Below are 14,339 nucleotides of genomic sequence, written 5' to 3' on the forward strand. Positions count from 1 at the left end.
TAAGAGCTTAAGTTGTTACTACATATGTAAGTTGTTTATTCCAGCAAAGAACCAAATATTCATCCCAAACAGTTAGTTCCTTATCTCAAAGTCTTCAATTTAGGTTCCTCTTCCTCCTATTTAATTTTGATCCCAAAGGTTTGAGACACAGTGTATGTTTATATGAGCATGCAATAAAAATTCCATGAATCACAGTGACTCATTGATATACATCTTCACAGACACACAAAAATTTGCGAGGACTTGGGCTTGAAACTGAATTTCTTGCTTTTCATGAAAAGTCATACTAACCATTAGGGTATCCATGCACATCTCCTGGCCTAACTTGTTGGAACACTGTGGTCCCCTTCTTTTATCTGAATTCTTATATGCAAAGGTACAGCCATCACAGGAATAGTATCAGTGGAAGCAGTGGTGGTGGAGTTCATGATTTCTAGTGCAGGATCAGGGAATGTTACATTTGTGAACACAGTGTAAAAAAATTCATTACTCTCACCAGTTAGATGTATATCAATATGGTCACCTTGATAAGTGATGAAATTAATGTAACAGTTTATTGTACTCATTATATACAGCTGGTTGATAAATTATCTTTACAGCTTTAATACGTTTAAAACCATTCTAGGTATTAAGAAATGGTGTTCAATGTGTGATAAGATAACTCATAAATTTTTGTTTCCTTATTCATACAAATCAGTGTATGCACCCTTATGGGATGGATAATGTAAAGTTGAAATTCCATTTCTCTCCACGTATGATTCAAGATCTCCACCATGACCTGTTCAAATGCATTGTGAATGTGTGCATTCATGTCCTGTATATTTCTAACCTTGGTTCAGTACACCAGTTTCTTCACAAAACCTCACGGGAAGGTCTAATGGGCTGAGCTCACGGGATTGTGGAAGCCAATTGAATTCGACCACCTTGTCCAATCCACCTACCCTGAAACTTTTCATGTAGAAATTGACGGACATTTACGGACCAGTGGCATAGTGCCCCATACTGCTGGAGTATGACATTTAGTTCAGTTGCAAAAGTTCCAGTTGTTGTACAGCAAACTCTTGTAACACCACTGCTGACAGCGGACTCGATGAAAATGAATGGACCAGTGATGCAATTGCGCATCACTCTGCACCAGACTTTTGCCTTGTCACTGTTTCCTTCCATTTTACACAAAACGTGAGAATGCTGTGAACCCCACATATGCACTTTCTGATGATTCAGTTTGCCAGATATATGAAACGTTGCCTCTTCAGAGAAACAATCTTTTCCAAAAAGTAATTGTTTGCATCAGTCTTGCCTAGCATATCCACTGCATACTGTTCACATTGAGGTTTTTACATAGGCTATAATGCCTGAAGGAGCTGCACCTTGTAGGGATGTAGCCATAACCTCTTAACCAAGATACTGTGCACTGTTAATCATCTCATATCCAACTCTCTGGGTGCGTATGCGCAGATTTTGTTGGACTCCGTGCAAACGCCTGCTGTACCTTGTCCTCCTTGGTGTCTGAAACAGATGGGCAACATATACCCAAATACTTGGTTGGGATGATGGTTGCCTTCCTTAATGTGTTCCAAAATTTCGTTTCTATTGAACTTCATCTGTATGACCAGGCTACACACTGAACTTTCTCCTATGGAGTCCACATTTTATCAGGATTTCAAGTTCATGTTTGTGTCAAAATTGCAGCACCTGAATGGCAAATAAGTCTCTGAGTTACCTTGTCACATATTGAAAACCATTTGTTAATATCTGGTATAGTTTTGAAGTTTTTGAACTCTTTAAGTTGTAAAGATAATTTATGGACACTATGTATTTCTTGGTTGTGTGGTAATATCATAGTGTTCAGCTGATATTCCAATGAAGTACACTGTATCTACATTTACACACATCTATGTGGATGCTCGTAAATCACACTTAAGTGCCTGGCAGTGTGTTCATCAAACCATCTTCACAATAATTCTGTTATTGCAATCTCGAACAGTGCGTAGCATAAACGAACACCTATATCTTTCTTTGCGACCTCTGATTTCCCTTATTTTATTACAATAATTGTTTCTCCTTGTGTAGGTCAGCATCAAGAAAATATTTTTGCGTTTGGAGGGGTAAGTTGGTGACTGAAATTTCGTGAGAAGATACCACCCCAATGAAAAATGCCTTTGTTTTATTGATGTCCACCCCAAATCCTGTATCATGTGCAAAATGGTTCAAATGGCTCTGAGCACTATGGGACTCAACTGCTGAGGTCATTAGAACTAGTTAAACCTAACTAACCTAAGGACATCACAAACATCCATGCCCGAGGCAGGATTCGAACCTGCGACCGTAACGGTCTTGCGGTTCCAGACTGCAGCGCCTTTAACCGCACGACCACTTCGGCCGGCCTGTATCATGTCAGCGACATTCTTTCCCCTATTTCTTGATAATACAAAATGTGCTGCTCTTCTTTGGATTTTCTCGAAGTACCCCATTAATCCTATCTGTTAAGGATCCCACAACGTGCAGCAGTACTCCAAAAGAGGAGCCCTATCTCATCAAAAGTGTCCAGACATGTGCTGGTAGACATTAATATGGGGTGCATCCACACTTCACTTTTGACAGCTTCAGTTCTGCTGAGGGCACTTTCAGTGGGGTGTCTGAATATCTGTGGAGGAATGGCAGCCCATTTGTCCTCAAGAGCCAAAAAGAGAAGAGGTAGTGATATTGGTTGCTAAGGTCAGGAGCAAAGTCGATGTTGCAATTCATCCCAAAAGTATTCCATTGGGCTTAGATCAGGGCTCTTGGCAGGCTAGTCAATTTCAGGGTGATTCATTCCACTGAGGAATGCACAAGTGATTCCTCCTACTGATTTCACGAAATTTTGTACAACTGCCCCCAGCAGTGCTAAACAGTCCCTGTTTGCTAGTACGTGAGGTATGCTTGGTTTTCATTTAGCTATGGTTGTTCCTTCGAATTTCCACTTCACAGTCACATCACCAGCAGGCGTCTTGGGCAGCTTTAGGAGGGTTGAAATGTTCCTGATGGATTCGTTACTCACGTGACATCCAGTGACTAGTCCATCGTTCAAAGTCACTAAGCTCTTTCAACTGAACCATTGTGCTCTTACTGCGACTCTACTGACAACACTCTACTCCCCACTTCCTTGTGTACTGGTGGGTCTGCCTCTCATGACATTTAGTTCAAAATTATGCATTATAGAGCTGTCCAGGTACTTTTGATCAGATAGGATGTTTACTGTCACTCTTCACTTTAAGAAACTGAAGAATTGTTAGTCTCTGTAACCCTTCCAAGAAGTGAATGACATCTGTGTATCTTGTTTCAGAACAGCACCAAGTGTGTGAGTTCTGGTTCACGACTGGCACATGCACGCCATGTGCACCAGGAGGTCTGCAGTATTCTGTTGGCATCATACGAGACCTTGCAGGCTCGGCTGCACGAGTATATGAAACTCCTCCCCTCGTGGCAACAACTCACGCTTGAGACTGCAGACTGCTTTGAGAGGTTCAACAATCTCAGCGATCTAGCTAAGGTATATTTGATTTATAATAGCATACTGTTTCCTATCACACTGTTAATTTTTATATGGTTTTTAGATTTCTTATGTAGGGGTGCTTATTTATTCCACAAATACAGACATTTTTTGCACACAGTATCTTTGCTGTGGTTGTGGTTTTCTTTTTTCTTTAATATGTGTTCTTACTGTTCAGCATGGCACAACTGAAAACTGGTTTATTCAAAACTTTTACACCTGAGACATGGTTTTCATGAAATCTGTACCATTATGGTAGTCTCCGATTTTTTGCACTAAAATACAAATTTATTGTTTTTAAATCATTAGAAGTATTAAGATGCAGGCATTAGTTCAAGCTACCAAATGTGTACATTTAGTTTAACTAGTGTATGCTAAAAATTAGATTGTTCAGTGTAGTGATGTAGACAGCTGATTTAGATCATACAAAGTTAATAAAACTGCTCGTAAAACATGTGCTACAAAAATGGAAGAAGTTGCACTGAGAAGAATTAGTTTACAGATAATAATATCAATTAGTGTATTTTTAAGTTACAGATGAAGTATGTGTGATACAATACTTTTCTTTAATTGACTTGATTTAAATTTTTTGTTATTCAGCAATAATTATAAATTAATGGTAATTATAAATTGTCGCTTAAAGGAGGGTATAGTGCCCTCATCCCCGATATTACATCACTGTTAGTACCTCTCTAACTATTGTTACATTTACTTGTCGAAACATCTTGTGGTGAAAGTAAATTCCTAGGGATCAGATAAACACTAATGTGACAGTTATCTGTCCACATGTCACATGAATTCAGAACAGACATGAAAGTGAATTACTTCAAAAAAATTATCAGTTTTACTGTGAGACTTAAAATCACATCTTGAAGATATTAATGTCTTAGGAATATTTCATTACTTGCAAATTATAGAGTCGTGACTGATTGTATTGTTTGTTTTAGAGATTAGATAAAATACTCAATAGCATTATATATTTCTTTGGCTCTTTCTATCACATTTGTTGGTACATAACCTTACCTGTTCATGTTTCGACTCTGTTAACTTTATTTCGTTAACTGTTGTTTGAAGTTTGTGTGAATATGCTGTCTGAAAGCCCTCCCTGACTGTTGTCCTTTTCTTGTTCCTTTATAAGGGTTGATTGATGATAAAGAAATATAGTTTTTCTTGACAGCATTCTTAAATAAAATATTCTGTTTTCTCGCCATATCAAATTAGAATGATAACTCGAGCTTTCAATGGTTTTGTCAGTCATTGAGCAATATTCTAGGATGAGTTGCATGAGTGGTTTGTAAATAGTCTCCTTTGTAGATTGACTGAATGTTCCCAGTTTCTTCCCAGTGAACTGAAGTCTGCCACAGCTTCTACCTACAACTGAATGTGTGTGATCATTCTATTTCAGTATCTACTTTAATTTTTATTAATGTGAAAGTGCTGGATGTTCATGTTGGACAAAAATTTGACAGCTACTTGTCATTTTGTGATTGAGATTTTGTCCAGTTATCATCCTCCCACTCACAAGAAAGATGTCTTGAATATGTATTAAAGAAAAAATGTTTGTAAAAGAGTTTAAAACACCTTCACTTTTTGTTACCCAATAGTTCACTCAAATTTATTACTGTTTTCTGGAGCAGTGTTGTGCAACATTTTGTCCATTTAAAAGGTTATTGGTCATATAATGTCTTTCTGAGTTTGCTCTTTGATTAGCATGCCTCTTGTGAGTAAGTAATAAAATAATAATTATTACAATTAGATAATGTTTTATGATCTAAATAATAAAAGGAAAAAGTCCTTCAGGGGCTTGATGATTGATATCCCCAGCACACAGTGATTTACTTTTATAGAATGTAAGGCTAACATTTATGTTAAAATTTACCAAGGTGAAATTTATTAAACATGCTTCCAGTGAATATATGTTGTACAGGGTGTATACGCCCCGGGACAACCGGGAAATCCAGGAAAAACCCGGGAATTTTTTTATCCGGGAGAAAAGCGGGAAAAACACAGGAATTTTTTAGAATTTCGAGAATTTTTCAGTGTCTCAGTTTGAAGTTACATTTTTGTAATTTTGACTGCTAACAACTGATAGTCTAACAAAGAATATTACTGTATCCCACTACTGCGGAATCATACTGCAGAAATAAAACATAAACAACAGGAAAAAAGCAAAACTTAAGTTGCAAAGGAAACGTGCCTTTCACAACAAGACGCACTGCACATGGAAGTGTCTGCCAACAGCAAAGTGTGTTAAAGACTTCAGGACGAAAGACTGTGCACAACTTCATAACAAACTGCTTGTGATGAGCGTGACATCACAACTATTTACATTAGCTTCATTAGAGCAGTTGCCAGCGGCTCATGCCCCTGCGCAGTTGAATCACGTATGAACAGTATGTTCTCCCGCTTCTGGCTGCTTGAAGGTGGCTGTTGGCTGTATTGGCTGTAGCAAGCAGCCAGATGCTGCCCTGAAAAATTCTGCTGCCATGCAGTGTTTACATTTAGTGATTTTGCTGTTTCCTCTTCATTTACAGCTCTCACATCAAACGATTTCTGTGGCCGGGAGCCATCAATTGAATTAAAATACATTCACGTAATTATAGAAAGCTGAAATATGTTATTAGTTTCAGTTGTTTGGTTTTATTTTATTTCTGGGTTTTTGACAGTCAAGCGTTAATTGCCTTGCAGAACAACGAAGTTATTTTCGTCAGTTTGCGAAAGAAATTTGGCTGTTGTTGATCTTTTCTGCAGTCAGTTTACTTGAAACGAAGTATTCAATTCTAGGCTATTGGCTAGTGTCAACTGTTTTCTAGATTTCAAGTGCGCATTTTCATCTTCTTTCACGTATGGCATTATGCCATAATAAAGAACCAAACATGAGATATTGAAGTACTGGTACTCCAAGAAAATTTACATCCCAAAAACCACACTGAAAAGCTTAATATCAGGTTGGCGCCTACTTCATTGTGAATCTGGACATATGAATGTGCGCTTTAAGTGGTATTATCTATTTTAGTATGGTTTGCAAAATTCCGATGCTCTTTGAGTATCATCTGATGTCCCGTTTCTTTTATCATGTAATGTAAGATCTCTTGATCCTTTAAAAGTAAAAACATACAGGCTTCCTAAGTCATCACAGCTGTACATGCACAGTAACAACCTTTGTTCTGGCGATCAGTGGCAACTGACGAAATGAATCTGTTTCTAGTAGCTCGCTGGAAAATATTGAAAAATATTGAAAATGGTGATCTGAAAAGTGTTGCATTCAGTTTAAATTCTCTTTTATATGTTGCGTATGAGAATGTGCGATGAATTTCTTAAAATCACAGAGTGTTTGACTCTCATTTTAAACTTAACACTTTGAGGACCAGCCACTTATAACAATTTCGGGCCCAGAAGACTAGGATGGTTCCTTTGAAAGGGCACGCCCGACTTCCTTCCCCGTCCTTCCCTAATCCGTTGAGACCGATGACCTCGCTGTCTGGTCTCCTCCCCCAAACAACCCAACCCCAGCCAGTATTATATGTGAAAGCGTAGCTGCTCTTGTAGCTGCATTTGTATATTAATGTAAACCATTAACTTTTCCTACTTGTGTGTTCGCACTAGTTAACAATGATGTTACTGTCTACTAACTACATTTCGTGTTATACGCTCTGAATATCTGCTTTCATTTGCTGATGAGATCACATGGCATGAGCTATGATTGACTTACAAAAGCGCATTGCAATCTCGATTTCAATGCTTCGGAAACTATACTCTGTTCATCATAAGAATAAACCTGATGTAAACATTACGCCATGTATTCTTCCGTGTTTGCTTGAATCACATTGGATTTCATTTCACATGGGGCGGAAGCCAAGCTGTGACCAGTACACTCAAGTGCGATCGTAAGGATATGTTTTATGCTGTATTAGGCACACATAGACTGAGCAATAATGCGGGACAACAGCTTTACTGGTGCATTAAACTTGGACAGCACTGGCCAGCACGTGGTCCAACTAACCTGCTATGATATGAGCAGTTGCAATTCAGACCTAAAAAGAGATGAGGAAAGAAACAATATAGCTTTGAATTTCATTTAATTTTGAAAGAGAATGAAAAAATATTCGAAAAAGTTCCAGCACTACCGCGTTCTTCTTAGGCGACCAGACGGAAAACATAAAATTCTCTCGTTTTCGACTGACATAGTATTCTAATTACAAACAAGAGTGAAGAAAATTTCTAATTTACACATAGGGTAATTTTTCTGAGCAGGCTGTGTGTAATGCAAAATAATACTGCAGGGATTTCACCAAACTGTTGAATACTGAAGCCACTGAAGGTATTAATTATAGTCAGTCATCTGGTAATCTCTTAGCACCTTCCTTATCCAAATCTGGGAAATACATTTCAGTTCTGGAAGTGTCTCCTGCTATGTTGATAATGAGCCTATCAACAGCAGAATCCACAAAGCCAACCACGCGCTACATTTTTTCATCTTCTTTTATCACGAGCCATTCTATATCCCACCAGCATTTGGCAGTGACACGTAAAAAAGCTGCGCGCATTTGTTCCAGTATGTCTGGTAGCTTCACAGTCTTGTTACTTCTCGGGCCAAATCTGATAACTTGGCTCCAGATCAGTTCTTTTGGTTTCATATTGTAATGATACAGTGGCAAATGTGAAAATGCTGCATTTGTTCTGTGTGCCCGATGCTGTGAAAAGGATTCTTTTTCACGTTTATATGATACTTATATACATCTGTGGTATAAAACAGTCGACATATTCCAACTAAAGAGTATTTGATTTTCCATTGTTGCCTTATGACATTAAATTGTTCTGTTTTCTTAACTTAAGAAATTTTTATTAACAGTCTTTCATAAAATATCTATAATTAAAAATTTGTATTTGAATAAAAACAGGAATTTTGCATGCAATATGTAATTAGAAACCGGAAGATGAAAATTATTCATAAAAAATGGTGAATTTTACAATTACGAGATGTAGGTATTTAAAATTGAATGAGGAAAAAAATGACACAGATGAGTTTTGAGCAAGCCAACCATAAACTGCACTTGTTCATCAATCTATTACACTACTGATTCCGCTACAAATCCGATGTGATCCTATGAGTCATCTGTATATATTACTACACCTCGGAAACTTCAAAGCCAATTATCTCTGTAAATTTATGAAAAACATTGAGAACAATCTATTTCTCGGCACTTTTTAACTGTGTTTCACTACATTACAGGAAGCAGCCTAAGCCATTTTGCCATTTTCATACTGCACATTAACAGCGTGACAATCAGAGCACAACAATGCAGAGGCTGTGACTGTACACAATTTTTGAAATAAAAAATTTGGAAATTTGTGGTGTTCCTATGGGACCAAACTGCTGAGGTCATTGGTCCCTATGCTTACACACTACTTAATCTAACTCAAAATAACTTATGCTAAGGACAAAACAACACACACACACACACACACACACACACACACACACACACACACACACACACAACTGCGCGCGCGTGCCCGAGGGGGGGACTCCAACCTCCGATGGGGGAGGAGGGGGGGGGGGGGGGGTGTAAGGTGCAAGAACCGTGGCAAGGTGCTTCAGACCACACGGCTACGCCACATGGCTTGAAATAAAAACTATGTAGCTAAAGTGTGATTAAGAAAAATTTTGATGGCTGTTAATACATTGGAATATCTTAAAATTTGATTTAATGTAACTTTGTAATAAAATATCTAATACATAAGTAGGACTTACTTCCAAGAACTTAAAAAGTCTAGTGTGCTATGGCTTCTGATCAATCATCGCATTTGCGTTTATTTACATCAGGTTTATTCTTATGATGGAGTATAATGTGCTGTGTTTGGTAGAATTCGAATTTATACTTTCGTAATATGAAAATATGCACATCAAATTTTTTTTTTTCGCTCGTGGTTGCTTACTAATGTGCCAGGAAGTTCCAAGTTGATGCATAAAACCTTACCCGTTCAAAGGATTGATAAGTTTTACAGTTCCGAGGGGAAGTATACTGTCACTTAACACAGAAAAAGTGTATTTTGGTCTGGGAGAATGTGTATTTTTAACCGGGAAATCCAGGAAAAATGTGGGAATTTTTTTCCTTGTCTGCGTATACACCCTGTACTAGCAGAAGTTGTGCCTAGATAGCTCAGTCAGTTGGGCACTTGCTCATGGAATGAAATTGTCAGGGGCTTGAGTCTCAGTCTGACACACTGTTTTAATCCACCAGGAAGTTTCAGATCAGTGCACAGTATGCTGCAGAGTGAAAATTCATTCTGGGTACATCTGTACCAGTCTTTACAAGAGATTGCTGCATTTCTTAAGAAAGCAGTCCTTCTCGGAACACATGAAATATAGATGATTTTAATGATTTTTTTTTTCAATTAAAATAAAAGGTAATGTTAAATCTGTGATCAATTCTATTCATTATAGATTTTTTTTCTTTGAGAAGTCCACACTGGATGCTCCATGTAACCATTCCGTCAGATCAAGTGACTCCTTGCAGCTGGATCATTGGTCATCAGTGGGAATTCCTCAAGCCCTCCTAATGGACCTTTAACAAAATATGTTTATCAGGCATTTTCAGTATATTTTCTATCAACATACATAGGATAACTGAAAAATATTCAGTTCTAACAAAATGGTGACATGTTGAACAAACTGTCATTTTTTTGCTCAAAAAATAGAGACAGAAGCATGCTCTGAAAATAGACTATTGAAGATATTGGAATATGCCTGTGTATGTTAATAGAGAAATCGATTTAGAATGCTGGCATCAAATTCCAATCAACTTCATATTTACCATTCTAAATTTACATTTCCTGAAAATTTGAAAAATACCCATTTGAAGTTCTGAGTTACATTTTTTGTAGTCAAGTGTACCTCCAGTCAGTGATTTTTGGACCATACAGCAATCTTTCCATATCCAAAAGGAAGTCCTCCTCCACCTTCTTGATTGCCATAGTGGTCCTTGTAGTGTTACCCTCCCACATATAACATTGAATTCTCTGTCTTTGCACAAATTTTGAAAGCTTTGAGAGGCTTAAGATATACAAAAGAAGAACTTTTTACTTATCTTGAGTTTCTCTTCTTGTTGTTGTTGCTGGCTCCAAATCTTGTTGTGAGCATACCAAAACTTTCATAGTTTCAAGTATTTCTAAAAGAAGTGTAATTTTAACTGCACGTACAGAGTACTAACAAATTAATTTCTTTTTACATATTTTAGCCTGAAACATAACACATTGTATACAAAATCATATGAAGTTCAGCTATACAAAAATCAATAGTATTCATGGTACCGGTTATTTGTATAAAAAAAGGGGGGGGGGCAATGTTGTGTTGAGGACAGTGACCCATTATAGCCAATCCAATATCAAATTCAAGCACTTTCATGATTTCCATAATGCCTATTAGGCCATCATTGAAATTACGTGCTGCCACATTGGCCATGACATCGAATATTTGTTTCCCGCTGTGAATGGTTTTCAGAGGCACTTTTTCACAAATTGCCTTGTAACTCGGTAACAGAGTTTGTGACAAAATTGGGATGAACACCACAGAGAACATTTCAAGCAAAAGGAGTCAATGTTTTCAAATTTTCAAAGAGGACTACCCCCTTAATGTATTTCATACATATGTAGTAAAACCATTTTGCTTATTGTGATAAATCTCTTGTAAATGACTTGAGACATGAGAGAACAAATTTTGCATTAATGGACTACAAGTGAAGCATCCATAAATACTCTCCCGTGTCACATGGCAAGATCACCCAAACAACCAATAGTGGTTTGCAAGTGCATGTTACTGATTCAAATGGGTTGCTGATGAGTTCCAGTATAGCATATTGGTATTCTTCAAAAATATCAATCTTCAGTTTTGAAATACTCATGGAAGGCATTGGCCTAGCTGAAAAATGTTTTCTAAGTGAACCTGAGTTATAATCAATAGAACTCAAATCTGGGGAGTGTCCTGACCATGGCATTACCCTCACCTTGTAAAGTGCTATTCAGCAACTGTGAGTCAGTATTAACAGCATATTTCAGAAAAAAAAGACCTGAGCCATAAAAGAACCATGGACATCTGTGAGTCAGATACACAGATGTATCTGACTCTAAGTGTAATCCATTTAAATTTATGTTTCAAATATAGACAATCTGGAACTGTTGAAACTGTGATCAACTTTGAATGTGATGATCGCTGTATGGCAACGTAAAATTGATTGGTACAAGATACAACTATTCTGTGTACCTGGAGCTGGATGTCTTAGATGGTCTGATTATATTAATTATACAAAAATGTTTTCAGAAATTATATTGTTTAATTTTTTCCTGTTACAGCATGTTTATGTTACCTCTTTGCTCCATATGCATGCATTTGTCCATATATGTTTAGTAAGAACATTTTCCCCATTTTATCACTGTATCTCAGTCATTGTTGAGTTGAAGGAGGGGAGGTACAATTTTCTGTAACTTTTGCCAAACACTTCAGTGAGCTGCACAAAATGAGGACAAGCTTGAATGGAGTTCATAGAATAACTCCTTGAAATTATATAAACTTACAAAATATCACTTCATTATCATATTACACTTCCTAAAAACTGGCCTCGAGTTGCACAGCTTAGCAATGTTCAACATTATTAAGCAATGCAAAAAGTCCACTACAAGGACAAAAGATGCAGAGCTACTTCAAATTGTGTGTAGAGACAGCAAGGGAAGGAGTTGGGGAACATGCATAGAGAGGTGAATGTGAATTTGATCTATTTGCTTCTTTAACTGTTGGTTATGATCAGTGGTAAAAGCTGTTCATTTTTAATTGGATGTTTTATTTCTCTGTCTCAGTGTTAATACAAGCACTGTGTTCAGTCTGTGTGCATGAACCACAAAATTATAACATTGGCTGTATGTCATATTTGTTGTGTGTTAATAAACATTCTGATCCATACAAATAATTTTTCTGGATTGAAAATTTAGTAATACTTTTATTTATATAAATTTGTGTGTTGGATGAGAGAGAGAGAGAGAGAGAGAGAGACTGACTGACTGAGTAACTTTATTCTCCTTTCTTAGTGAGTGAATCCAGAAAAAGTAGTCATTCATAACTAAATTTTCCTCTTTGAGAGTGCTTTAGGAGTAAATATGGCACACTATTTGCCAATTGTAAATAATGGTAATGATCAAAACTGGAAGACTGTTGTTACTTGTTCTTTTTAACTGTTGGAAGAGTTACACTTTCCAGCTTCTGTTTCCTGAATGAACTCTCAGTAAATGAAACAATAATGTTGAAGGATTGTGATCCCTAATCCATCATTTTTTGTTCCTATGTGTTTATTTCTAATAGAAATCAATGGTTGAGCAAAGAAAAGCTGTCTAAGATAAATGATACATTTGTGTTGCTTTAATATATCAAATGGAATCTTTTTGATATTAGATGACGATACATAAAAAAATCAGACTCGTAGGCACTAGTAATGCAAGTGAATTTTGTCAAATATTGCCATGTAGTGACACTGCACCAGAAAGTGAAGGCAAAGAACCTACTGAGTACAATTAGATGCAGTATGAATTATACACCCATGGCTTATGTACCCACATTTTTGCTAGCAAACTGATATGAAGTGATAGATACTGTGGCAGAGCATTTTTGTCTTACACAGTACAGTCATGAATCATACTGTGTATTACTCAACAGTCCCGAGATATGAAAGAACAGCAAGGAGCCATGAAGCTACAGAAATCTGTTAATTTTAATTTAACAATTTGCTCTAGAAGAGCAAATTGCTGTGCTCTCCTGGAGCAGTAATATTCCATTTTTGCACAAAGCAAAGATACACAATAAAAAAATGCTACTTTGTGATGGTCATTACTGCTGTACATGAAGGAAATAAGATGAAATCATTCATTTAGTCTTATAAGTGGTGTACTGCTAATATTATTTGTTCTAGAATATAGACATAGCAATTACTACTAAGGAGTGCTGTATATTGTTAGATGAACTGCATAAAATAAATTAAGCCAAGAGCCTTAATTACAATACAAATTAAATTTTAATTTGAGGGGAATAATAATATAAGAACGTATTTTGTCTAGGTGTCAAAAATGCTTCAGGATTTTCTATGGTAAAAAAACATTGAACATCTATGAATATGACATTATTGCTCTGTTATCTTGTAAGAGGAAGTGGAACAGTGTGACTGTACTGAGTAATGAAAGTTTATTTGCAATTGGTTATGATGTTTATAGTGTCATAGTCAAATGTGAAACTGCATGTGTGACAAATATCTGTTTACAATGTAGTAAACAATAAATTTAAGACAGCTGAAAACTTACAAGGACACAGTTTCCACATAAGACAAAGAAAAATTCATGGATAATAAACACTGAAGAAATATAGTAGTGAAATACTAAGACACTTTGCAGCATGGTGAAAGTGAAAGGATCAGCTCATAAGTTTGATGGGGAAACCAAACTTGAGAATTCCCTTCATGACCAACAACATCATTCATTAACAATCTGAGTCTGACAGTGCAACTGATTTGTTTGAGAAAATGGAAGATGTTTGCTTTGATTTAGGGATATTTAAAAAAACTATTATCAAAATACTTTTAAGCGCATTTCATCATGTGATGATTGTTCTGTGTGTCATTAGACTAGAAAATTTCAACTTCTCCAAGTAAAGGGAAGCATATATCATTTATGTAACGAGTCAGCCATGACAACAGAACTGAAGAAGTCAGTAGCAGTTTGCGTTATCCATTACCTCATTTTCAGTGTTGCTAGTCCCATTGACTACTTA

General features: G+C 36.7%; 1 protein-coding gene across 2 annotated transcripts in view; it reads left to right on the plus strand.

The window, feature by feature from the left end:
* The window catches only part of LOC126473532 (protein FAM135A), a 572,632-nt gene that overhangs the window by 412,210 nt on the left and 146,083 nt on the right, over positions 1–14,339 (plus strand). For both annotated transcript variants that reach the window (XM_050100643.1, XM_050100644.1), the window contains exon 7: positions 3,326–3,532. In XM_050100643.1, the coding sequence (XP_049956600.1) occupies positions 3,326–3,532 (207 nt within the window). The remainder of the gene's footprint in view (positions 1–3,325; positions 3,533–14,339) is intronic.

The sequence above is a fragment of the Schistocerca serialis genome, chromosome 4, assembly GCF_023864345.2.
Source record: "Schistocerca serialis cubense isolate TAMUIC-IGC-003099 chromosome 4, iqSchSeri2.2, whole genome shotgun sequence".
Taxonomy (NCBI): Eukaryota; Metazoa; Arthropoda; class Insecta; order Orthoptera; family Acrididae; genus Schistocerca; species Schistocerca serialis.